General features: G+C 47.9%; 1 protein-coding gene and 1 non-coding gene across 7 annotated transcripts in view; both read left to right on the top strand.

The window, feature by feature from the left end:
- DHDDS (dehydrodolichyl diphosphate synthase subunit) overlaps window positions 1-8,686 on the top strand; it is a 32,435-nt gene extending 23,749 nt beyond the window's left edge. For 2 of the 6 annotated variants that reach the window (XM_072750674.1, XM_072750671.1), the window contains 6 exons: window positions 1,249-4,892; window positions 5,893-5,937; window positions 6,119-6,148; window positions 6,711-6,761; window positions 7,386-7,481; window positions 7,843-8,686. In XM_072750674.1, the coding sequence (XP_072606775.1) occupies window positions 1,249-1,485 (237 nt within the window). In that variant the 3' untranslated portion in view covers window positions 1,486-4,892; window positions 5,893-5,937; window positions 6,119-6,148; ... (1 more) ...; window positions 7,386-7,481; window positions 7,843-8,686. Of the gene's footprint in view, window positions 1-1,245; window positions 4,893-5,892; window positions 5,938-6,118; window positions 6,149-6,710; window positions 6,762-7,385; window positions 7,482-7,842 lie in introns of all 6 variants that reach the window. The other 4 variants (XM_072750673.1, XM_072750670.1, XM_072750672.1 and 1 more) reach the window with 2 other exon arrangements.
- Window positions 8,687-16,129: 7,443 nt separating this feature from the next.
- On the top strand, window positions 16,130-16,233 carry LOC112931831 (U6 spliceosomal RNA). The gene has a single exon (XR_003237374.1). It is a non-coding gene; the product is annotated as a U6 spliceosomal RNA (small nuclear RNA).
- Window positions 16,234-22,885: the final 6,652 nt, after the last annotated feature.

Genomic DNA, 22,885 nt, shown 5'->3' with positions numbered 1-22,885 from the left:
AGCATTCCAGGTTTATAAGCTGAGAAGGACACAGACAGGCACACAAATACCGTAATACAAGGTAGAATGTAAAGGTCATGAGGGTATATAGAATGCCAAGTTAGCAGCAAAGTGTAGTTTCTTACATGTGGTATAGGTTTGGCAAGAGGAGCTCTGGTGCAAAGGCTCTGTGGCCAGTCAGGATGTCAGGAGCAGAGCACATCAGGGAGGCACAGCAAGGCTGTGGTTCTGCTCCAGAGGGATTTTCCCTCTGCAAGAGCATCCTCCCTGCCCTCCTAGGATCAACCGGTCATCAATTGATTATTTCACGCGTACAGAGTGCCGAAGTGCCAGAGAGGAAAAGCCATACAATCTCTGCTTTCTGGGAGTTTATGGTTTGTCTGAAGATACACAAAGATATGACAAGTGCTGCCAGGGAGCATGATTACTAACCTGGTGTCAGTGCTCTATCGAGCCTTCAAAGTGCTTTATTTTCTAACAGAAAAAGTGGACTATGGACACTAAAACCTATTCTACTAGGCAGAAGGCAGTAAGTGCCTTAAGGGAGCCAAACCTGTTTCTCACAGTGTTCCTAGGAGGATCATTTGCTGGAAGAGTCAAGCTGGTCTCCACACAGGAGGCAAGTTTGGAGCCAAACTCTGAAAAACAGCTGCAGGAGTTGGGAGGATGGCACCCTTAAAGTGACCTGGGAAGCCAAAGGAAAGGACCCAGTGGACATGCCCCAGGCAGGACTAGGACCTTCCACACAGCAGAGAATAGACAATAACTTGTAAAATTGTGGTTTCTCTTTGAGAGCCTGCTTAATATGCTAGAGAGGGTTTTGCATATATTATCTCTAATCCTTAAAACCACTCTTCAAGGTAGACACAACCCCCACTTTACAGATGAAGAAATGAGGTTAGGAGAGGATTTGCCCAAAGCCACAAAGCTAGTTGGTGGGGGAACCAGAAGTCAGACCCATGTTCGCCTGGTTTCCTTCCAAGTGTGAGCCTGAGAAGAATTTTAAGAAATACAGAGGCTCGAACCCAAAACAAACCAAGATGGACCCAGAACTGCCACTGCCGTGCTTATACATCATGGGCACCACCCTTACACACCTACCCCCAAGCTTTTCCAAATCTGGTACAGACTCTCCATTGTTCCACTTGACTTGGCCTGCCTGTTGCCTCACCCTCTGCCTCCTCCATCCCAGTTCCACTCACACCTAAAAATGATCTCCCCACCCTGATCCCCACTTTTCTCTAGCAGAAGGCCCGAGACATGTATGCAGAGGAGCGGAAGAGGCAGCAGCTGGAGAGGGACCAGGCTGCAGTGACAGAGCAGCTGCTGCGAGAGGGGCTCCAGGCCAGTGGGGACGCCCAGCTCCGACGGACACGCTTGCACAAACTCTCAGCCAGACGGGAAGAGCGGGTCCAAGGCTTCCTGCAGGCCCTGGAACTCAAGCGGGCTGACTGGCTGGCACGTCTGGGCACTGCATCAGCCTGAGGGAGGCTGGCCTCCTGCCACTTTGCCCTGCCTCTGCCTCCAGGCCTCCACTCCCCTTTCTTTTCTTGGTGAAAGGCACCTCCCTCCTAGTGATGAATTGTGTTTCCTTTGCTTGGCCAGGGAGCCCCAGAGGCCAGGTCTGCTGGCCATACACACACCTTTTGGACTGCCTGGGACAGTGGACCCTGGGGAGGGTTGAGGTGAGAGTCTCCCACAAGTACACTAAACCTGGCTCTGGCCACTGGTAGGTTCAGACAGCAGGGAGCTCCAGTTCTTGGCTGCCTGTTCCTCCGCCTCTGCCACCTCTTCATGTGCTCCTAGATGCACTTTATTTTTTCACCAGCACATCCTTCAACACACAGAGTTTCAGGGCAGAGTTCTCCCCCAAAACCTTAGCCCTTTACCCATCCATCTTAACCTTCTATGCGACTTTTACAAAAGATTCGGCTCCACCTTGGATCTGCTGGTAAATAGCTCATAGGCAGCCAGCATTATTTGGGCAAGGAAGGGGAGGGAGAGACAGAAAGAAAATGTGCCCATCTGCTGCTCCTCCCCCTGGGCTCTCCACCTGGGATTTGCTATTGAATCTCTACCCCCCCCCCCCCTCACCACACAGTGCTGATTGCTCACTGAAAGGCTCAGCGCCCCCAATGGCGCGCGGAAGCCAGGCGGGTGATTACAATCCAATTACCTATTGTCGACTCAGCCCACACAAGCTTTTCTCCTCCTCTTGCAGGGCATGGGGCCAGGCTCCACGCCCCTGTGAGACCGGCCCCCTCCATGACTACAGGGTAACAGAAGGGCCTGTAGGCCCTGGTGACTCTAATCCACCACAGGCCTCCTTCCCTGGCACACATCACAGGACCCAGAGCACAGAAACAAGCCCTTCTCCCGACTGACTGCTGTCCTCACCATCCCAGACTCTGCTTCCTGCCGTCTCAGCCTTTGAGGCTTCTCTGTTCTTGAGCTGGCCCCCTAAGTAGCCCCTGAGACGATTTCTTCTCAGCGTGGCAGAGTCTCAGCTTGTTAGGGCCGACACTGCCCAGCAGGGAGAAGAGGGCCAAGTCAAGGGCTGTGTCCTTTCCCTTACCTCTCCCTGCCAGGCCTTGCTGCAGAGCTGCTGAGAGGATTAGTGCCTTTGAAGAGCTGTCTGCCTGAGCAGCTCTGCTTCAGGTGCCCGGAGCAGCAAGCACCAGCCTTTAACACCAGCCAAACACCACTCTGTTTAGTCTTCCCATTTTACTTTCTGCAAACTGTTTCCCCAGCACCTCCCTCTAGGGGAGAGGTGGGGTCTTGCAAGCAGTGGTCACAGCAGTCTTTAAACCCCTACCTTTCTTATATTCCAGTCTCCTCTTCCCCTTCCTGTGCCAGGTATCCTGGCACAAGAGACCCCTTGGCCATCATCCCTGCTCCCAGAATCAGGCCAAAATGCCAGACACTGCGATTGAAAAGCCAATCAATGCACCCTTTGGCAAGCCCCCCACACACACCTGGCATTCCCCGCAACCAATCCCTGGCACAGGGTTCCCAGAGAGCAGGTGCTGTACATTTTCCAGCTTTACAATGGGGCTGTTGACAGCCTTAATTAGGGAGGCATGAATTATGCGGCTATAATGCAGAGCCCTACAATTAAGGCGGGAATGAGGGGCTGGAGGCAACAAACGGAATCTGCCCAGTGAGCCTGGCTATTGAGTCCTGTCTCCGTTCTGTGTCTGACTTTCCCTAATATGACAGGGGTACAGCCGAGAAGTGACTAATGGAGCTAGTGTCTCTCTTTGGCGTTAGGACCTGTATTTGGAGGAAGGTACACACGGGGATGGGTAGGGGGCCAAGGGACCACTTCTGCCAAGGAGCAGGAGCTGCAAACGGTTGATACGGACTCCTCGTGATTGCTTTCTACCGGTAGGATTTGTACAAACCTACTCAACCCTTGCCTCAAGATTAAGTAGGTGGGACCTGTTTAAATGTCCTCTCACCTGTGAGCCAGTCCCTGACTTCAGGATAATTCTTGTGTTCTTGTGTCCTCCTGGATTTCAAGTAGAATGTTAAGATTCTTTCTTAGATGTAAAACTTGTTTACAAATAGTACAACGGAACACCTTGCTTTGCGGCTGCAGTGGTCTGCCCTCCCCCAGGTGCGCTTGGCTACCTCCCGGATCCCTAGCTTTGGGGGCTTGTGGGGTGGGGGAAGCCAGTGGAAGAGCCCTTTTGCCATCGCAACACCTGTTCCTCTACTTGTTTCCTAATCCTCGGTCGCTTGCCTCCACCCTCCTTGTCCTCGCGCAAGTGAGAGGAAGCCAGCCTGCCAGTGTGGAAGGAGGGATTTCGCCAGCTGCGTTTGCAGCGCCCAGGCTTGGTGGCCGCGTCGGGTGGGGGCAGCTGAGCTTGATGTCTCCAGAGCGGGTGGAGCGTAGGGGGAGGGGAGTGCTAGTAGGCCTAGGCGGCTGCTCTCCATCATTCTGTGGCGGGGTTCCGAGGTCCGGAAAGACAGGGACCTAAGAGAGCCAGTCGACAGGTTTTGGGGTGGGGGGGCTTCGTTGGCATTTGGGGAGGCGGCTGAGAAACGGGTGCTGAAAGGACAGCTCCTACCTGCCCTACTGCACCCGAAAGGGACTTCTGCGTGTAGAGTCTCCCCCCCGGAACCCCCACCCCACCTCGGGTGGACTGCCTTCCAGGTGAGGAGCACGAAAGGATTCCTCGGAGTGGCAGCTTGGAAGGATGCACGTCCGGCTGCGCCAAGCTGGCTTCCCCGCTCTTTCCCCACTTCAGCGTCAGCCTTGGCCCTGGGAATTGCAGCCTGTGCCTCCAAGCTGCGCGCTTCCTCCCGCCTCCGGCGGAGAAGGGCGGTGCGGCCAGGCCTCGCAAACCCTTCTTCTGGGGCCCCCAGCGGGAACAGGAAGGAAAGCGGCCGAGATGCGCCCTAAGTGTCGCATGGCTTGGAGAAGTGGGTAGCTGGGTTGCATAAGGTGGAAGGAACTTGGTAGTTTGCAAAAGCCAGCTCTTGGCGGGAGCCGAAACGCAGAGCCCGCCGACTCGCACAGCCCCCCCCGCTTCGTTTATTGCCATCGACGCGCGCCTCCCCCACTGCGCCCCCACCCCCTAGGCGCGCCGCCGTCTCGCGCGCCCTCCCCCCCGTACCCCCCTCCTCACTCCCTCCAGAGGAGGTGAGTTTAAACCCCGCCCACGTGACCCCAGCTGGGCCAATGAGCGGCGGCGGGAGGTGAAATCCGGTTCTAACCGGTCCGGGGCTCCCAGCGCTATAAAAACTTTATAAACCCCCCGGAGCCCGAGCAGTGTGAAGAAGAAGAGGCGAGAACGACCCCCGGACCGGCCAAAGCCCGCGTGCCGCCGCATCCCCGCGTCCAGCGCTTACGTCCCGCCGCCGTCGCCACCATGCCCAAGAGAAAGGTACGTGGCGCGAGGGCCCCAGGCGCTGGGCCGCCACTGCCGCCGCCACCACCGCTGCCGCCGCCGCCGTTTCCCCAGCCTCGGGGCGCGAGAATCGGCACCCGGCTGGAGCGGGCTCGGACGCCCTGTACGGGGGCGCGAGACGGCGTCAGGCTGCCCCGGGCTAACCCTGCGCGGCTCGGCTGCCCGCGGGCGCCAGAGGCCATATTGGAGGAGCGGCGGCCGCGGCGGGAGGAGCCATGTTGGCGGCTGTTTATCCCGCTCCCCTCGGGTTCGACGTGCCCGCCCCGCGCCCCCTCCCCCACCGCCATGCCCCCTCCCCTCCCCGCGGGCGGGCAATTCAAACCCGAAAGGGCGGGAAGGCGGCGCTCGGGCTTGGCGGGCGGGGGAGCGCGCTGCCGCCAAAAAACCGCCGCCGTGAGGGGGCGGGGCCCGTGTCCCTCGGGGCGGGGCTTCGCCGTGTGGCCCCGCCTCCGCCCACGGCCCGGGCGCACGAGACTCGCGCCGGTGCGCGCCGCTGCCGCCCACGAGTTCCTCCGGCTGCGCGCGCCTCCAGTCTCCCGCCCTCGACGGCTGCCATGGTAACGGCGCCCGGGCCCCGCCTCCGGAGGGGTTTGTTTGCACCATCTGCAGCTGTTGCTTCTGCCTGGCGCGGCGGCGCGGGCTGCGCTCCTCCGCGCTCCCCGCTCGGTTTAGCGCGCGCTGCCCCGCGCGGTTGGGAGGGGGCTCCTGGCGGACAGGGCCTCGGACCCCCTTCTTCCCTGCGCGCTTTGGGCCATTTCGGGCGTGATCCATGCACAGAGGAGCAGTCGTATTCCTGAGCACTTAGGGTATTTTCATAGGAGCTGGGGATGCTAAAACCGGAAGATTCGTATGCCTTAGAAAAGTTGTGTGCAAGACTTCCTCTTTAGTTTTTTCCTTAGGACTGTTAAGCTTAGTGAGTCCTTAAGAATTGCCTTAGAAAACAACAACTTTCTTAGGTTTTATTTGCTTTTTATAGGCTGAAGGGGATGCTAAAGGAGATAAAGCCAAGGTGAAGGATGAGGTGAGTCTTAAGCTTTTGGGACTCCTTTACTGGTAATCACACTCCTAGCCCTGAATTTCCCTAAATTCTCTGCACTTCCTGTAATCTAGACCAAACTGATACCAAAACGTTTTATCTCTTAATTTTTCTTAAGTAGTTCAACTGTCATATTTCTGATCTTTTTTTTTTTTCCTTTTAATAGCCACAGAGAAGATCTGCAAGGTTATCTGCTGTAAGTACCTGCTATGAAACTGTTTATCCGAAAACCATTAAGAATCTGCTTTGTTTCCCATGGGTTATGGTTAGCGGCTGCTTTTAAATGATCTACTCTCTTGGGGGTTTGATATTTGCTGGTTCTGAAATTCTGGTGGCTGTAGCCAAAGTGGGACACCTTAATGTGTTAACTCAAATGGGTTCCTGAAGGGATCCCTGGGTGGTGCAGCGGTTTAGCGCCTGCCTTTGGCCCAGGGCGCGATCCTGAAGATCTGGGATCGAGTCCCACGTCCAGCTCCCGGTGCATGGAGCCTGCTTCTCCCTCTCCCTGTGTCTCTGCGCCTCTCTCTCTCTCTCTCTCTCTCTCTCACTCTCTGTGTGTGTGACTATCATAAAAAAAAAAAAATTTAAAAATTTAAAAAAGGGGGGGGGTTCCTGAAGATAGGAAATGCAAACGGAAAGCCAACCCTAGAAGATTTACGAAATAGGAACTTTTGTGCCAGTGGTACTATGGTTTGGTTGTGGGTTGTTTTTTTGGTCTATTGTACTAATATTCTCTTTCTCTCTCCTTGAAATAAAAGAAACCTGCTCCTCCAAAGCCAGAGCCCAAGCCTAAAAAGGCCCCTGCAAAGGTGAGTGGAACTGAGAGACAAGGGTACTTCTAGGAGTTGCATAAGGCTGTGCGGTTTCCCAGGTTGCTGACAGGACTTCTGCTATATAGTGACCATCTATTGGCCCATTTGCCACAGAAGAAAGAAATTGGACTGGACCTTAAAATTTCGTTAGAATTGGTCACTTTCACTGAGTGAGGCCTGCCCTTCAGTGTCTTAATTTAGCACAATGGTGACCCCATTAATGGATATTCCTAAATTGTTTTTGATAGCTTGCCTTATTTATCTCTGACATTTGTAGTACTGATGTTCTAATCAAGAACTCTACCAGGATAAAAACAATTGAACAACAACATTCAGGGGAAAAGTCATCCATTTACAGGAGATTATACATTTAAAACCCAAGTATTTAAGGCACTATATTCTTTTTTATCTTTTATTTTTTTTGTAGTCAAAAACTTCTAAAGACCACAACAAATAATAATTTGGTCTTGTTTTGATGAGTTTTTAATCTGTGGGGAAGGGTTTATAGTTTGTGTTATTTTTGATAAACCAATTCTATGTTGTACAGAACCTTGCAGACCATAGTCTGCTAATATGAAATTAGAAGAAACTGCTTTTTTTTTTTTTTCTTCCCCTTTTTAGAAGGGAGAGAAGGTACCCAAAGGGAAAAAGGGGAAAGCTGATGCTGGCAAGGATGGAAATAACCCTGCAGAAAATGGAGATGCCAAAACAGACCAGGTACGAGTATTTTCATTTTTGTTAAGTCAGTTCTGAGTCACTGATCCCAAAAGCTTTTAAAGCCCCTGGTGTCTGGTTTTAAAGAGCACTGCAGTGGGGATCCTTGTCCTAAGTCTATGCTACACCATAGAGTTTTCAAGTTGGGAATAAACTTAATCTTCTAGCATTAATGTGCCCTCATCCCCATTTTTGCAGTGAGGTCCAGAGGGAAAGTTACCAGGTTATCCTCAAAAGAAGGACTGAGTCTTGAAGGAGCTAAAATCTGAACTTGGGTGTGGGAGCAAAATAATGCTAGGGATGGGATGTGAATGAGAATAGTTTGAAATCTATGGGTGGTAACGTCTTAATCTTTTTCTTCTAGGCACAGAAAGCTGAAGGTGCTGGAGATGCCAAGTGAAGTGTGTGCATTTTTGATAACTGTGTACTTCTGGTGACTGTACAGTTTGAAATACTATTTTTTATCAAGTTTTATAAAAATGCAGAATTTTGTTTTACTTTTTTTTTTTAAGCTATGTTGTTAGCACACGGAACACTTCATTGTTGTTTTGGGGGAAGGGCATATGTCACTAATAGAATATCTCCGAAGCTACATTGATAACAAGAGGGAAAAACACCTTCCCCTTCTAGTTTTGAGAAACTTCCTCTTGGCTCCCAGGAGGAGGGATTCCTTGATGTTGACACACATGAGCCACCTTGGTGGTGTGGAAAAACTAAAATTCATTTTTTTATGTCCTCTTCTCCCTCTCTGCCTTCAACATAGACTTGACTCCCTTAAACCCAGAGACCTGTTGGAACCTGATCCCATGAAATGGTTCCCAGTATGTCAGGCAATCTGGACTTTACGGTGTCACCACTGAGATGGCGTCCCTCAAAAGAGTTCCTTTTTTTAGCTTGTGGATCTTCAGATTGATAATTCTGCCATTTTCATTTCATTTCCTGAAAGTCAGGGTCGGCTTGTGAAAAGTTGTTAAACAACATGCTAAATGTGAACTGTCAACCCTCACTCTAAACTTTCCCTGTTCAGAGCATCACATGAAGACTTCATTGGGTTTTATAGTGGCTTTCTGATTTTGGTAGTCCATTGAAGAAGGGAGTTTGAAAGTTGTTGTATACTGTTAACGATCGTCCGCCCATGTCCTGCCTGAAATACCATGATTGTTTATGAAAAGTATCTTTAATAAAGCTGGATACAGTTTGGCTTGGAATGCTGCCTCTAATCTTTTCCCGGGAGTGGGGGAGCCTGGTTTCTCCAGGTCTCTCGGGACAGGATGCATTCTGGTGTGAGGTGTAGAGGTTTTAGGTACAGCTATTCTGGTCCAGAATCAGTCTGTAGAACAGTGCTAGGTGGAGTTAGGAAAGATCCCTGGAGTGGACTGGTGGTGAGAGGCTGGGAGCAGAGGAGTGATTTCTGTACTTGTTCTGCAGCGTTACCTGAAGCATATCTTTAAAGGCAGTTTTGGTAGGTCTGAGGTATTGGCCTGGTAGCTGACAGAAGAGTCTTTTCACTTCATTCACGTTGAAAATCTATAAAATTAGTAGGTCCAACTATGATCCTTATATCAGGAAAAAGTGCTTCTGTGTTTGTATCCTACAATTGGCCACGAGATGTGTAAGACAGCTGGGCACGCTTGTTTTGCAGCAGACCTACAAGTCTTCTGTGAATTGATGAAATTCTTGTCCTTGCTGGTGAACTGCTCTGACTCCCAAACCAGAGATATTCCTGTTGTTTATTTTTTTTTCCTGATGGCTTCAGTTTTCCCCTCTAGGGAAAGGAGCAAGAAATCAGCTTTTAAGAAATAGAACTTGTCATAAATTGGTACTTGCAGTTCGCGAATGTCCTTCCACGGGTCACTGGCCTCTCTTGTTTGGGGGAAATAAAGAGGAGACTATAAAATAAATACATTGCTTTGTTTATCCCCTGGAAAAGTAGAGCTATCCTGTTAAGAACTTTCTTGATAATTTTTGTGTGTGTGTATTGCCTCCAGTCTTTGGTCTTGGGACAATTGTGTAACACAAGTGTTAACACCCTTTTTAAGGGCAAGGAAGTGAGCTCAGATGAAGAAATTTATTCAGGGTTATGTATCCACAGAGTGAGTAACAAAGTCAGGATACAAACTCCCAGCTTTATTCGAAAAGAACTTGTGACTTCTATTTGGGGGCACCTTTTGGATAAAATAAAATTTGTCCACTTGGGCAGTTTGCAGCCACTTGCTTTCTTTATTGCGGAGAGAGTTCTAGGTTGTATGTGGACTCTTAATTTTTATTCAGAGGGAAGTGCCCTCTTCCAGAATGGGATGTTACAGCTGGTAGGGGTACAGCAGCTTGGTATTTGAGCAGAAGTTGCAGAATTTGAGAAAGCCGCAGCTGGGGTTACTTTAACCAATATTTGTAGGTGTTCAGATTCTGTCAAATGTGTTGAGCTATGGGCCATGCCAGGAGCTCAGCCAAATGCTCTTAATTTTTGTGTCCATCTCATGTAGGTGTTTATCCTCATTTTACAGTTAAAACAGAAGTGAAGTGACCAGCTGAAATCAAACTCAGTAGTAGTAATCCTCTATTTCTGTTATCTATGAATTAAGATGAGTAGGGTGAGCTTGAACTTTGTTTTTCCCTTACCGAAAATATCTGCTGATTTGACTAGCTATGGACCATAAGAATACCTGGGCTTACAAAGCAAGAAACTACTCTTGAAAACCTGGTAAGGATGTTTAAGATTGCCATAATAACCGTGCTCACTGACAGCCCTGACCTGAACTAAGTCTGAACATGATTAAATGGATTTCCTTCCCTGGCCTGGTCTCCAAGCCCAGGTCTCCCCATCTCTGGGGAGCAGTCACCATAACCTGTGTTAGGTTGGATGTTTTGGGCTCTAAGTCAAGTAAAATAAAATGGCTTAAACAAGAGGAAGATCCAGTTCCCTAAGAGAAGGTAGGGAGGTTCTAAGTTATCCCACTGGTTCTTTTTATTTTTAAAAGTTTTATTCTTTTATTCATGAGAGACAGAGGCAAAGACATAGGCAGAGGGAGAAGCAGGCTCCATACAGGGAGCCTGATGTGGGACTCGATCCTAGGACTCCAGGATCACGTGCTGGGCTGAAGGCAATCACTTAACCACTGAGCCACCCAGGCATCCCTGCCCCACTGGTTCTTTCCAACTTTTCTGCCCTGGTGGCCTCAGCATGTTATCCAGCCACCCCTCCCCCAAGTCAGCTGCTCCAGGCCTCAATTTGACACTCTGGTGTCCAGAGGCAAAGACCTCTTTCTTTTTCTTTTTCTTTTTCTTTTTTTTTTTAAAGACTATTCATGGGATATAAACAGGCAGAGACACAGGCAGAGGGAGAAGCGGGTTCCATGCAGGGAGCCCAATGCGGGACTCGATCCCGGGACCCCAGGATCATGCCCTGGGCGAAAGGGAGGTGCTGAACTGCGGAGCCACCCAGGCATCCCCAAAGACCTCTTTCTGCTGAAAATGATTTCCCGGAAGCCTCTTGGCAACCTGAGTTTCTTTGGGCAGAAATGGGACCACCTGCCTACTCCTAAACAGATCATGGCAAGAGGGATGAAGCCAGATTCTGTTCAGGATTCGCCAGAGTTCCTGGAATTTAGGGGAAGGATAGATGACAGAAGAGGACAGGTGCCATAAGTGGCTAGCTGCCACCCAGCTCGGGTCCTGCAGTCTCTCCAGGCCTCCTCTGGCCTGGCTTCACTGCAGCATTTGCTGAGCTTGAGCCTGAAGTTGAGCTAGAATTCCCGTTAAAAATTCACCATTCTAAAGCATGCAATTGGTTTTTAGAATATTCACAAGGTTGTGCAACAATCAGCGCTATATAATTGCAGAATGCTCATCACTCAAAAAAGAAACCCCATACTTAGCAGTCACTCCCTGTTCCCTCTTCTGGCCTAGGCAACTGCAAATCTTTCTGTCTCTAGATTGGCCTATTCTGGACATAGGTGTTGGTCTTGTGACTGGCTTCATAGCATGAGGTTGAGGTTCATCTGCGCTCTAGCATGTACTTGATTCCTTTTGTCAAATACTCATTTTACAGGTACATCTTCCACTTTTTGAAAGTTCACATTGTGCCACTTCACTTTTACAAAAGCCCTTAAAAAAAAAAAAAAAAGCCTTCCAAAATAGCATTTGGGTTCCCCAACCCCTTCGACCCCTTCTACAGGCAGCACTCCCCCCTGAGCAGCAAGCGTGGCACCTGCCAGGCTCCCTCCTCCATAACTACATTCCACACCAAACCACCATCATACCTTTGCTGTGTGAGCATCTGTGCTTTTTCTCCATTTATTTTGTGAATCCATTTGAGAGTGTCCTAAGGTCTCAGAAAAGCCTAAGAAATGTCATTTTTTGGAGTCTGGGAAAGCTCAAAAATGTCCTCATATAAGTGAGTGGTGATTGCTTCCCTCTGTGCCACCAGGCTTAGGAAAGATTTCATGGGAAGGCTCTACTTCTGGACAGCAGGGGAAACCTGTACCAGATTTTTACTTAGTCAGTTGTAAGGCATTTGGATTGTTTCAACTTGAGGGGTATTACGAATCCTCTATTACACATTGTTGTGTGGACCTATGATTTCAGTTCTTTTAGGCCCATACCTTGGAGTAGGATTGCCGGGTCTTGAATCTCAACTTTTTGAGGAGCTGCCAGGCCATTTTTGCACAGCAGCTGCACCATTTCCCGCTCCCACCACCCATGCATGAGGGTTCCGATTTCTCCACATCCTCATCACATATTTTCCCATTTCTTTTTTTATTGTAGGCATCTGGGTGGGTATGAAGTGATATTTCGGTGTGGTATTGATTTGTGTTTTCCGCACCCTAAGATGTTAAACATCTTTCCATGATTATTGAACATTTGTATATCTTTTTTTATATATATCCTTTTTTTTTTTTTTTTTTTTTTTTTTTTTTTTTTAGTGTTCACTTCCTTTGCCCATTTTTTTAAGTAAACTCTATACCCAACATGGGGCTTGAATTCCCAACCCCAAGATCAAGAGGCACACGCTCTACTGCCTGAACCAGTCGGATGTCCCTTTTGCTCATTTTTATTTTATTTATTATTATTATTATTTTTAAAGATTTTATTTATTTATTCATGATAGTCACACAGAGAGAGACAGGCAGAGACACAGGCAGAGGGAGAAGCAGGCTCCGTGCACCGGGAGCCCGACGTGGGACTCGATCCCGGGTCTCCAGGATCGCGCCCTGGGCCAAAGGCAGGCGCCAAACTGCTTGTGCCACCCAGGGATCCCCCCTTTTGCTCATTTTTAATTGGGTTATGTATCTTTTTATTGTTGAAGTGCAGGAGTTCTTTATATATTCTGGATACTAGATTCTTAACAGATTTATGATTTGCAGATGTTTTCTCACATTTTTGAGGGTTTTCACCTAATGGTGACATTTGATACACAATAGTATTTAGTTTTGGTGAAGTCCAATTTCCGTAATTTTTACTGCTTATGCCTGGTGTCCTATCTGCATCTGTTGCCCAGTCCAGGGCCATAAAGGTTTATACTTGTGTCTCCTAAGAGTTTTAGGAATATTCGCTCTTAAATTGAGGTGTTTAAAACATTTTGAGTTAATTTTTGTATACAGTGTGAAGTAAGCCTTCAAGCACTCCCTCCTTTTTTTTTTTTTTTTTTTTTTTAATTTTTATTTATGATAGTCACACAGAGAGAGGCAGAGACATAGGCAGAGGGAGAAGCAGGCTCCATGCACCAGGAGCCCGACGAGGGATTTGATCCCTGGTCTCCAGGAGAGCGCCCTGGGCCAAAGGCAGGCGCTAAATCGCTGCGCCACCCAGGGATCTCACATTCCCTCCTTTTAAAAACTGTCCTAGACCTCTCCGGGGCCCCCCAGTTCCTAAAGTACAATTTGTCTGGTTGACCACTTCTCAAAGCCCTTCTCTGTGGTTTTTCCCTGGGGACATCATCCAGTGACTCACATTTTCACTCCCTGCCCACATCTCTCGGGTTCAGTATTTCCACCAACCTCCTGTGCAGTCCCACCCAGACAGACGACAGCCACCTCAAATCACCATGACCAGAGTGGAACTCCTCTTTGCAAACTTAAATCCCCTACTTTTCTTACACCTGCTAAAACACCACTACCCGTTGCATTCCTCAAGCAAGAAACCTGGAAGATTCGCAGATACCTCTGTCCTTCCCCGTATCACACATGGCCAGTGAAAGCCTTAAATCATGGTGACTTGAATTCAGAAAATTGTATTTTTGTCATGGAAAATTTCAAATAGGGGCACCTGTGTGGCTCAGTCTGTAAGCATCTGACTCTTGGTTTCAGGTCAGGATCCCAGGGTTATGAGATCAAGCCCTATGTCAGGCTCTGTGGGGAGTTGGCTTATCACCTTCTCCCTCTAACCACCCCCCTCCCCCCACGTATCCATTCTCTAAAATAAATTTTTTATTTTTTTTATTTTTATTTTTTTTTTAATTTTTATTTATTTATGATAGTCACAGAGAGAGAGAGAGAGAGGCAGAGACACAGGCAGAGGGAGAAGCAGGCTCCATGCACCGGGAGCCTGATGTGGGATTCGATCCCGGGTCTCCAGGATCACGCCCTGGGCCAAAGGCAGGCGCCAAACCGCTGCGCCACCCAGGGATCCCCTAAAATAAATTTTTTAAAAGAAAAAAGTATGTGCAAAGGTAGAATAAGACAGCAAAACCCCATGTACCTATCGCCTAGTTTCAGCAATTGTAAACTCAGCTAATTTTGCTTAATTTATACCACTGGCTCCTCCCCTTTACCATAACCTGACACACCGTTTCATCCATAAATACTTAACTGTTTTAGAGGATAGAGGCTTCTTAGAAAACATAATATCGTTAGCATACCAAAATAACATTAGTTCCTTAATATGAAATACTCCAAATTCTCAAATTTCTAATTCCCCAAGTGTCTTTTTTTCTTCAGTAATGTATTTGAGAATCCAAACAGGATATGTGTATTAAAAATGATGGCATAAAAAAAAAAAAACATAAAAAAAAAATGATGGCATATTTCTTATCTCTTGGTTCCTATGGATTCCCTCCATCTCTGTTTGCCAGTCTGGTTTTGCTCTTTCTCTATGGTGTTGTTTCAAGGTTTCTTTGTCCTTTGTATTTACTACTAAATAGGAGTAGACTTAGAAGTGTGATTGGATTCAGATTTAGTGGTAAAAGCACATGGTGTCATTTGCTTTCATCAGGAGACACGCCACGTCTGGTTGTCTACATATTATGGCCTTTGAAGTTCAGTGCCTAGATTCATTCATCAAGAGTTGCAAAATGAGGATAAGTCTACTACCCATTCTTCACATAATGCCTGAAATACCACCAAGAAGAGAAACTGACTCACCTGCTATTTGGTTAGCTGGAATTGCAGTTTGTATCAGAAAAAGAATAGATGCCCAAGTCTTTGGTCCATTTTTTTTCTTCTTTTTATTTAAAGATTTTATTTATTTATGAAAGACCCACAGAAAGAGAGGCAGAGACATAGGCGGAGGGAGAAGCAGCCTCCCTTGCAGAAAGCCCAATGTGGGACTCAATCCTGGGATCCCAGGATCACGCCCTGAGCCAAAGGCAGGCACTCAACTGCTGAGCCACACAGGTGTCCCGGACCAGTTTCCAAAATGAGTTGGACTTAACTAGTATTCTCCAAACAAAAGTGACCAGTGGGTTGCTTTTTAGTGTTGTTACTATCATGATCACTGAACTAAACATTTTATGCGTTTCAGTTCATTGCTGTTATTAAACTTATGCTCAAATTGTTCTTTTTGTCCAGTGGGGGGGCCTCTTCAAGTGGCTGCTAAGTCCTTTTGATAACAACCTTTTTGATAGTAAGTAACATTTGGTAACTTCCTTTGCTATCTAGTAGGATAGGATATTCCAGACTTGTACATTTCCTGCTCCAGTCCTGGGTCACTTATTTCTAGGAAAAAACCCAAATTCTGGTTCCTTTTAGTGGTGAATGGCATTGCAAGACCAAAATCTAAGTTTTAGAGTGTCCACTGTTGTTGTGCTGGTCATGTTTGTGGTCTTTGTTATACAAAACTAGGACACATTTCCTTTTTAAGATAAAACATACTCATACTTTCTGTTCACATTCCAGACTTGAGATTTTTCTTAACTCTTGTATCTTCCATGTGTATATTTTTTCCCGACGTCGAGAATGCCAGTTCTCATCTGCACTCTGAATTATGAACTTAGCTGAACACCATTACTCCGTTGTTTTATCCCATATCCCACAACAGTATCATAATAACAAGAGGGAGTTTAAGGTTTTGTTTGTACTTTAACTTTGTTTTGGGGATAGTTCCTCCTTGGCAGATAAGAGTCAGCTCACTGTGTTTTAAATTTACTATAGTTTCTCTCTGTGTGGCTTGCTACTGACTGGATGCGCATTTACATTAATCTTTTATTTATTTTTCCATTTTTTAAGAATTTCTTGGGCTCGCTTTGGCAGCATGTATTCTTTTTTTTTTTTTTTTTTTAATTTATGATAGTCGCATAGAGAGAGAGAAAGAGAGGCAGAGACACAGGCAAAGGGAGAAGCAGGCTTCATGCACCGGGAGCCGACGTGGGATTCGATCCCGGGTCTCCAGGGCCGCGCCCTGGGCCAAAGGAAGGCGCGAAACCGCTGCGCCACCCAGGGATCCCGGCAGCATGTATTCTAAAATTGAAACGATACAGCGAAGATTAGCATGCCCCCTGCGCAAGGAGAACACGCATATTTGTGAAGCGCTCCATATTTTGTGCAGTTCCCCAGTGTCCTGCAACCCTTCGTGGGTTAACTCAGAGGAAATGATGAGTCAAAGCACAATATATGGTATTGAATAATGAAATTATGGTATTTTACTATAAAAATACTCCTGTAAAGCAGTCTGTGACATGTTAACAAAGCTGAGTTACACCTGGAAATTTAGATGCAAATATGTCCTTTCTACATAGCTCGGAAATGAGAAAATGTCAACTTGCATTTCCTTATAGAATTAAAGAATAATAATTTCTCTTAGTTTAATACATAAAAATTTATGTAGTTCCAAGTCTAATCTACAAAACGAGATCTATTCAAAATCTAATTTCTGTTTCTACGTCCTCCACCTTATTCCCTCCCTTTCCATTCAGTGACCTGTTTTATTTAATTTAATCATTCTAATCTTTTTTTTTTTTTTAATTTAAACAGATGACTATGTTATAGTTCCCCTTTCTTATGTAAAGAAAGCATACTAGGGGCGCCTGGGTGGCACAGTGGGTTAGGCAACCAACTCTTGGTTTCCACCGCTCAGGTTGTGAACTCAGGGTCATGGGATTGAGACCCAGGGTCATGGGTTTGAGACCCACGCCGACTTTTGAGTGGAGTCTGCTTAAGACTCTCCCTCTCCCTCTGCTCCTCCCTCTTCCCCCTCCCCCACTCCCTGTTGCACTCTCTCACTTCCTCTCAAATATTTTTTTTAAAAAGAGAGAGGGATGCCTGGGTGGCTCACCGGTTGAGCGTCTGCCTTCAGCTCAGGGCATGATCTTGGAGTCCTGGGGTCAAGTCCCACATCGGATTTCCCACAGGGATCCTGCGAAGATCTCCCTCTGCCTATGTCTCTGTCTCTCTCTCTCTGTGTTTCTCATGAATAAATAAAATATTTTTTAAAAAAGAGAGCCTACTATACACTTTTCCACCTTGCTTATTCACTTAACAGTATATCCTGGGGGCGCCTGAGTGGCTCAGTCAATTAAGTGACTGACTCTTGATTTCCACTCAGGTTATGGTCTGGGGGTATGAGATCAAGCCCCAAGACAGGCTCTGCACTCAGTGGGAAGTCTGCTTGATGTTCTCTCCCCCTGTCCCTCTGGCCCTCTCCCAGCTTGCACTTGCACACACTCTCTCAAATAAATAAAATTAAAAAAAAAACAGTATATTCTAGAGATCTGTTGTAGATGTTCCTCAGTTCTTTTACAGTAGCACAAAGTGATAAATATGTTTGGCCTTGATCCATCATACTGTTTTATGTTATATATATCTCAAGTCTTTTATATATAGTCCTTCTGTTGTCTATTTTTTTCTCTTTTCATTTTTCTTTTAATTTTTTTTTATTCATTTGAGAGAGAGCAAGAGCACAAGTAGGGGAGAGGGGCAGAGAGAGGGAGAAGCAGACTCGCCACTGAGCAGGGAGCCTGATGCAGGCAGGGCTTTATCCTGGGACCCTGGAATCATGACCTGAGCTCCTAGCAGATACTTAACTGACTGAGCCACCCAGACACCCCTTCTCTTCATTTTTTTTTTTTGTAGCTGTTTGTCTTTAGTATTTTGAAACATACGGTTTTGTCCAGTGGTTAACTTTTTATTACTGCCTTTTAGAATAACCTTCCCCTCTTCCAGCCTCACTGAGATTTCCAACCCATGGCCTCTACCTCTTTGCACTTTGCTCCAGCAGTCACCTCTTCTCCCCTGTCTTCACTTCCCTTCTCACTCAGCTCAGCTGTCGTTGCCCAGCTCCAAACCACCCTCCACCCGGTCCCCTCCCCCTCCCATGCACAGCCCATCTTCAGCCCCTGCACCTTGCGGCTGAACATTGCAATGTCCACTGGCCACGCTAACCAACCCACTTCACGGTTCGGCCCGCGCTTCTGCTGGCCCCCCAACCCTGCCCAGCTCTCCTGTCACATTGCTCTGACACGCTTACCTTTTCTCCTCAGAATTCCCACCTTTGTCTCCTCTGCCATCTCCAACACCTTTCTCAGTGACTTGAATGACTCAAACCCAAACCCACTTCAGTGACTCAAACTTCAGTCCTATAAGATGGAGTCAGACAGGGTGAATTCACTCCCCTTTCCTCTACCGCCTGCCTGCAGTGTAGTGTGCCCACGTCCCCTACTCTCTTCTCTGAGTCTGAGCCTGCAGTTTGGGATCTGGATCCCTCCGTCTGCGCTATGAGACTGAACTCAGGCAGCTGTCCCCTTTCTCTCACCTCTCCATCTCGTCCCTGTGGATCTTTCCCATCTGCAAACACTTTTTGTTTTGTTTTGTTTTTGTTTTTAATTTTTTTATTTATTTATGATAGTCACAGAGAGATAGAGAGAGAGGCAGAGACACAGGCAGAGGGAGAAGCAGGCTCCATGCACCGGGAGCCCGACGTGGGATTCGATCCCGGGCCTCCAGGTTCGCGCCCTGGGCCAAAGGCAGGCGCCAAACCGCTGCGCCACCCAGGGATCCCTGCAAACACTTTCAAAGCATCCTCCCTTGGTCCTCTTGAGCCGCTGCCCCATTTCTCTGCTCCCCATTACAGCAAAGCTCACCAAAGAGGTGTGTTCTTCGTGACCACTGCCAACCCCCCATGCTGTCCTCCGCCCACCCGGAGAAGGAGGCGTTTGCTCCCACCTGGTAATCAGGCCACCAGTCCTGTGTCCTGCCTCATATCTCTCCCTTCTCTTTTTCAACCAACCTCTTTTCTTAGGTGTCCACAACTGGCACTCCGACTTTAAATACCATGTATGTGACAGTGTATGTGACTCAAATTGTGATCTCCAGAAAGAACCTCTCCCCTCAGATCCAGAGTTAGACCACTTCATAGACTTCACCAATTTAACATGGGCAAAAGATTAATTTTCTTGACAAAGTAACTTCCCCTCAAGCTCTCCCCATACAAGTAAACAGCACCATCATCCATCAAAACCTTAATATCCCCTTCTCCCCCACACTCCATTATCAATCCATCAATAAATCCTCGTGGCTCAGTATCTAAAATCTGCTTTGGACTCAACTAGTTGCCACTGTCTGCGCAGTTCTACCCCTAGTAGTCACAACTCCTGTGGGTTCTTCCAGATTTCTCAACTGCCTCTTCAGTGCTCCCACTTGGACCCCACCCTGTACCAACAACCAAAGAAAAACCACTCCTAGGGGCATGAGCTCTGGCTTCCTCAGAGGCAGCCAAGAGGCTGGTTGATTCCCTCCAGAGCTGTAGAGACATGAGCTCCCCAGAAGCAAATGTTGAAAGGTAGGAAATGATAGATGGAAAGGGAGGGAACTGGGTTAACTGCCACCTCCTTTTCTCCAAAATTCCTCCTTTTGGCTCTTCCAGAAAAGTCTCTGGGTTAATTAACATACTGGCTGAGTGACCAGCTGTGCCTCTTTGCAGCTTGTTGGGAAGCAGTACAGGACATAATGCACCTCCTCTCACTGCTTTGCCTCCTCCCTCCCCTCCCCCACCCCCCACCCACCCTGGGCTTGCATCTTCCAAATAAAGTACCAGCACTTGAATCCATTCCTCAGCCTGTTTTTTTTGTTTTGTTTTGTTTTGTTTTGTAAGATTTTCTTTGTTAGAGCACAAGCAGGGGGAACTGGCAGAGGGAGAAACAGACTCCTGGCTGACCATGGACCACCCTCACACCCCACCCCACCCACTGCCCTAGCCCTGCCGCATGGCTCAGTCCCAGGACCCCAGGATCCTGTCCTGAGCTGAAGGCAGATGTTTAACTGCTTAACTGACTGAGCCACCATAGGCGCCCCAGCCTCTTCTTCAGGACTAAAGTTAGCACTAGGGGAAGACACATTCCCAGGGTAAGCTACCATGAATTCTGGGGCCTCAGCATCCCTGCGAATTTGTTAGCATGCAGTTCTTGAGTCCTGCCCCACGTTCACAGAATCAGAATTTCGGGAGAAGGGACCTGGGACTGACTCTGGGATTTTAAAAAGCTGTTTGGGTGAATCTTGTGCCTGCTACAGTTGGAGAAAGATTGTTTAAGGCAAGAAAGGAGTTTGTGAGGATATGAAGCTTGGGGTTGCAGCAACTACTTTGGGATCATAAGGTCCAGAGACTGAGGATGGCAGAGCAGAGAGAGTGAGCCTGAATAGCTGCCCAGCCAACTTCAGAGCTACCAAATCCAGAAACTTCTGTGAGAGAACTAAGCGCCTTGATTGGTTTTGTCAGCTAATCTGTTACTTGTAGCTAAAAACAGCCTCAGATGATTCAAGACAGTGTTTGGTTTTATCCTCACATTAACCTGAGAAATGGGAATTAATTTCTCCATTTTGCAGCTGAAGAAACAGAGTCCTGGAGACCTAAGCGTAGCCTAACCACAAGTCCAGTTCAGGCACATCTGACTCCAGAGCCCATCCTGTGAGCCATTAATCTGTTCTGCAAATGCTCGGATGGCATTTGTTGTGTGAATTAATGACTTGGGTGTGAAACTGAACCATCAGAGCCCAGAGTGGGCTCTGGACTGAGAAGTTGAAGCATACTTGACTGGTCACAGCAGAAACAGTGCCTTCATTTTCCCACAAAAACGCATGGGGTAGAGGGTGTTTTTCTCAGTTATTCAAGAGCTTTCTCATTCTTCAGGGCTGTAGGTAGAACTGAACAGGAGGGTACTCTGAGAAGCTGGGTCAGACACGAAAGATGATGACTTCCAAAACCAGAAAGAACCCCAAGGACCACCTGCCACTTCTGTGATGCAGACAGGCCATCCCAACAAGTCTGCATCGCTAGTGAGCCCTCACTGTAAGCCTGGTATCCTCTGCATAATTTGTTTGCCTTCCCACATTTAATTCTCACAGCAAGCTAGTCACCTCATGGTTCCCATTTACAGATGGGAGAATTGAAGCACAAGGAGTGTTAAGTTACCTGCCCCAAATCACATAGTTGTCAAGTAACTAAACCTGATTGGAGCTTGGATGGGCTGAGCCCAAAGGAAGGCTGCACTGGGCACCTCTGTGCGGGGGCACCTGTGTCAGCTGAGCATCCAACTCTCTTGATTTCAGCTCAGGTCAGGTGGTCTCAGGGTGGTGAGATCCAGCCCCGGTCAGGCTCCACAGGGCCTCTGCTTGAGAGTCTGTCTTCCCCTGCCCCTGCCCCTACTCACACATGCTATCTCTCTAAAATAAATAAATATATTTTTTAAAGATTTTATTTATTTATTCATGAGAGACACAGAGAGAGACAGAGGGAGAGGGAGAGGCAGGCTCCATGCAAGGAGCCTGATGTGGGACTCGATCCCGGGGCTCCAGGATCACGCCCTGGGCCGAAGGCAGGCGCTAAACCACTGAGCCACCCAGGGAATCCCCCTAAAATAAATAAATATTTAAAAAAAGAAACCTCCACACTCGTGAGGCCTTAGTAGTACCATGGGCCACATTGATGGCAGAGTGGGGACTAGAATTGACACCTGCCTCCGTACTGGTCTGGCTCCCAAGATGCGCCCCAGACCTTAAAGCTGCCAACTGCCACCCCAGTGTCCATCATCTATCACTGAGCCTTCAGGAGTGTCCAGCTTGCTTGCTGATGCCACTACCCCAGGACAGGGGCTCCTGACTCTGCTTCAACCAGATGGAACACTGGGCCTTGGGATTCCATCCCCCACTCCCTTATGTTTAACAGGAAAAAACTTCACCCTCTCACCTCCTTCACCAGGGCTAGAGGGCTTAGCTGAGCAAAGACTGTTCCTAGAAAATCTTCATTCTTGGGGATGCCTGGGTGGCTCAGCGCGGTTGAGCACCTGCCTTCAGCTCAGGGCATGATCCTGGAGTCCTGGGATAGAGTTCCACATCGGGCCCCCTGCATGGAGCCTGCTTCTCTCTCTGCCTCTCTCTCTGCCTACGTCTCTGCCTTTCTCTCTCTGCACGTCTCTCATGAATAGTAAAAATCTTTAAAAAATAAAAATAAAAATAAATCTTCATTCTTCCTAAGGTTACTTTGCCAATTGTATGACCTACATTATCTCATTTAACCTTCACAACATTTTACAAAACACAACACTGAAGCGTGGAATGGTTAAGTAACATGCTCACAACTAGGCTGACCAAAATTCTCCCCTCTGTGCCATGAGAAGGCAATGTCCTCAGTGCCACAGGGGGGCTCCTATGTTCCCTGCGCAGCCCCCAAATTGAATGGAAACATACCTAAGGCCCACAGTAGTCTCCATGCCAAAGCAAAGGCCCCATTTCCCACCAGGGCACTCCAGGCACCGGGCTGAGACCCCTCACAGCCCCGGGCCCTAAGACAACCTTTTTGGCCACTCTGACCTTTGACTAGTCTGGGGCTGGGGCCAAACGGCCAGGCCTATTACGGCCAGCCCTACAGAGGGCCAGCCCGGAGGCTAGACATTTCTGCAGTTTCAGCAGCAGTTCGAGAGCGGTCACTGCTAGGCATTGAGTTGTAATGACTTTTGCCGCTCATTCCTACTTACCTACGTGTATATTCTAAATTTTCCACACTGGCCATGTATCCTTGGGTGCCTACCCAAAGGCAGAGAGGACGGTGCAGGGGCAGTGTTTTCTATTCCTTCTAAACATAAAAGTACAGCCTGCTCACTGTAAAAGCATTTTGAAACCACTCCATACAGACATAGAGAGGGTAAACATGAAAATCTCACCTCTCCACCCCCACACTCCTCCCAGAGGCAGCCACCGTCATGTGGA

This window comes from Vulpes vulpes, chromosome 2 (genome assembly GCF_048418805.1).
Source record: "Vulpes vulpes isolate BD-2025 chromosome 2, VulVul3, whole genome shotgun sequence".
Lineage (NCBI taxonomy): Eukaryota > Metazoa > Chordata > Mammalia > Carnivora > Canidae > Vulpes > Vulpes vulpes.
The sequence above is the reverse complement of the archived record's forward strand: the minus strand, read 5'-3'. Positions and strand labels throughout refer to the sequence as shown.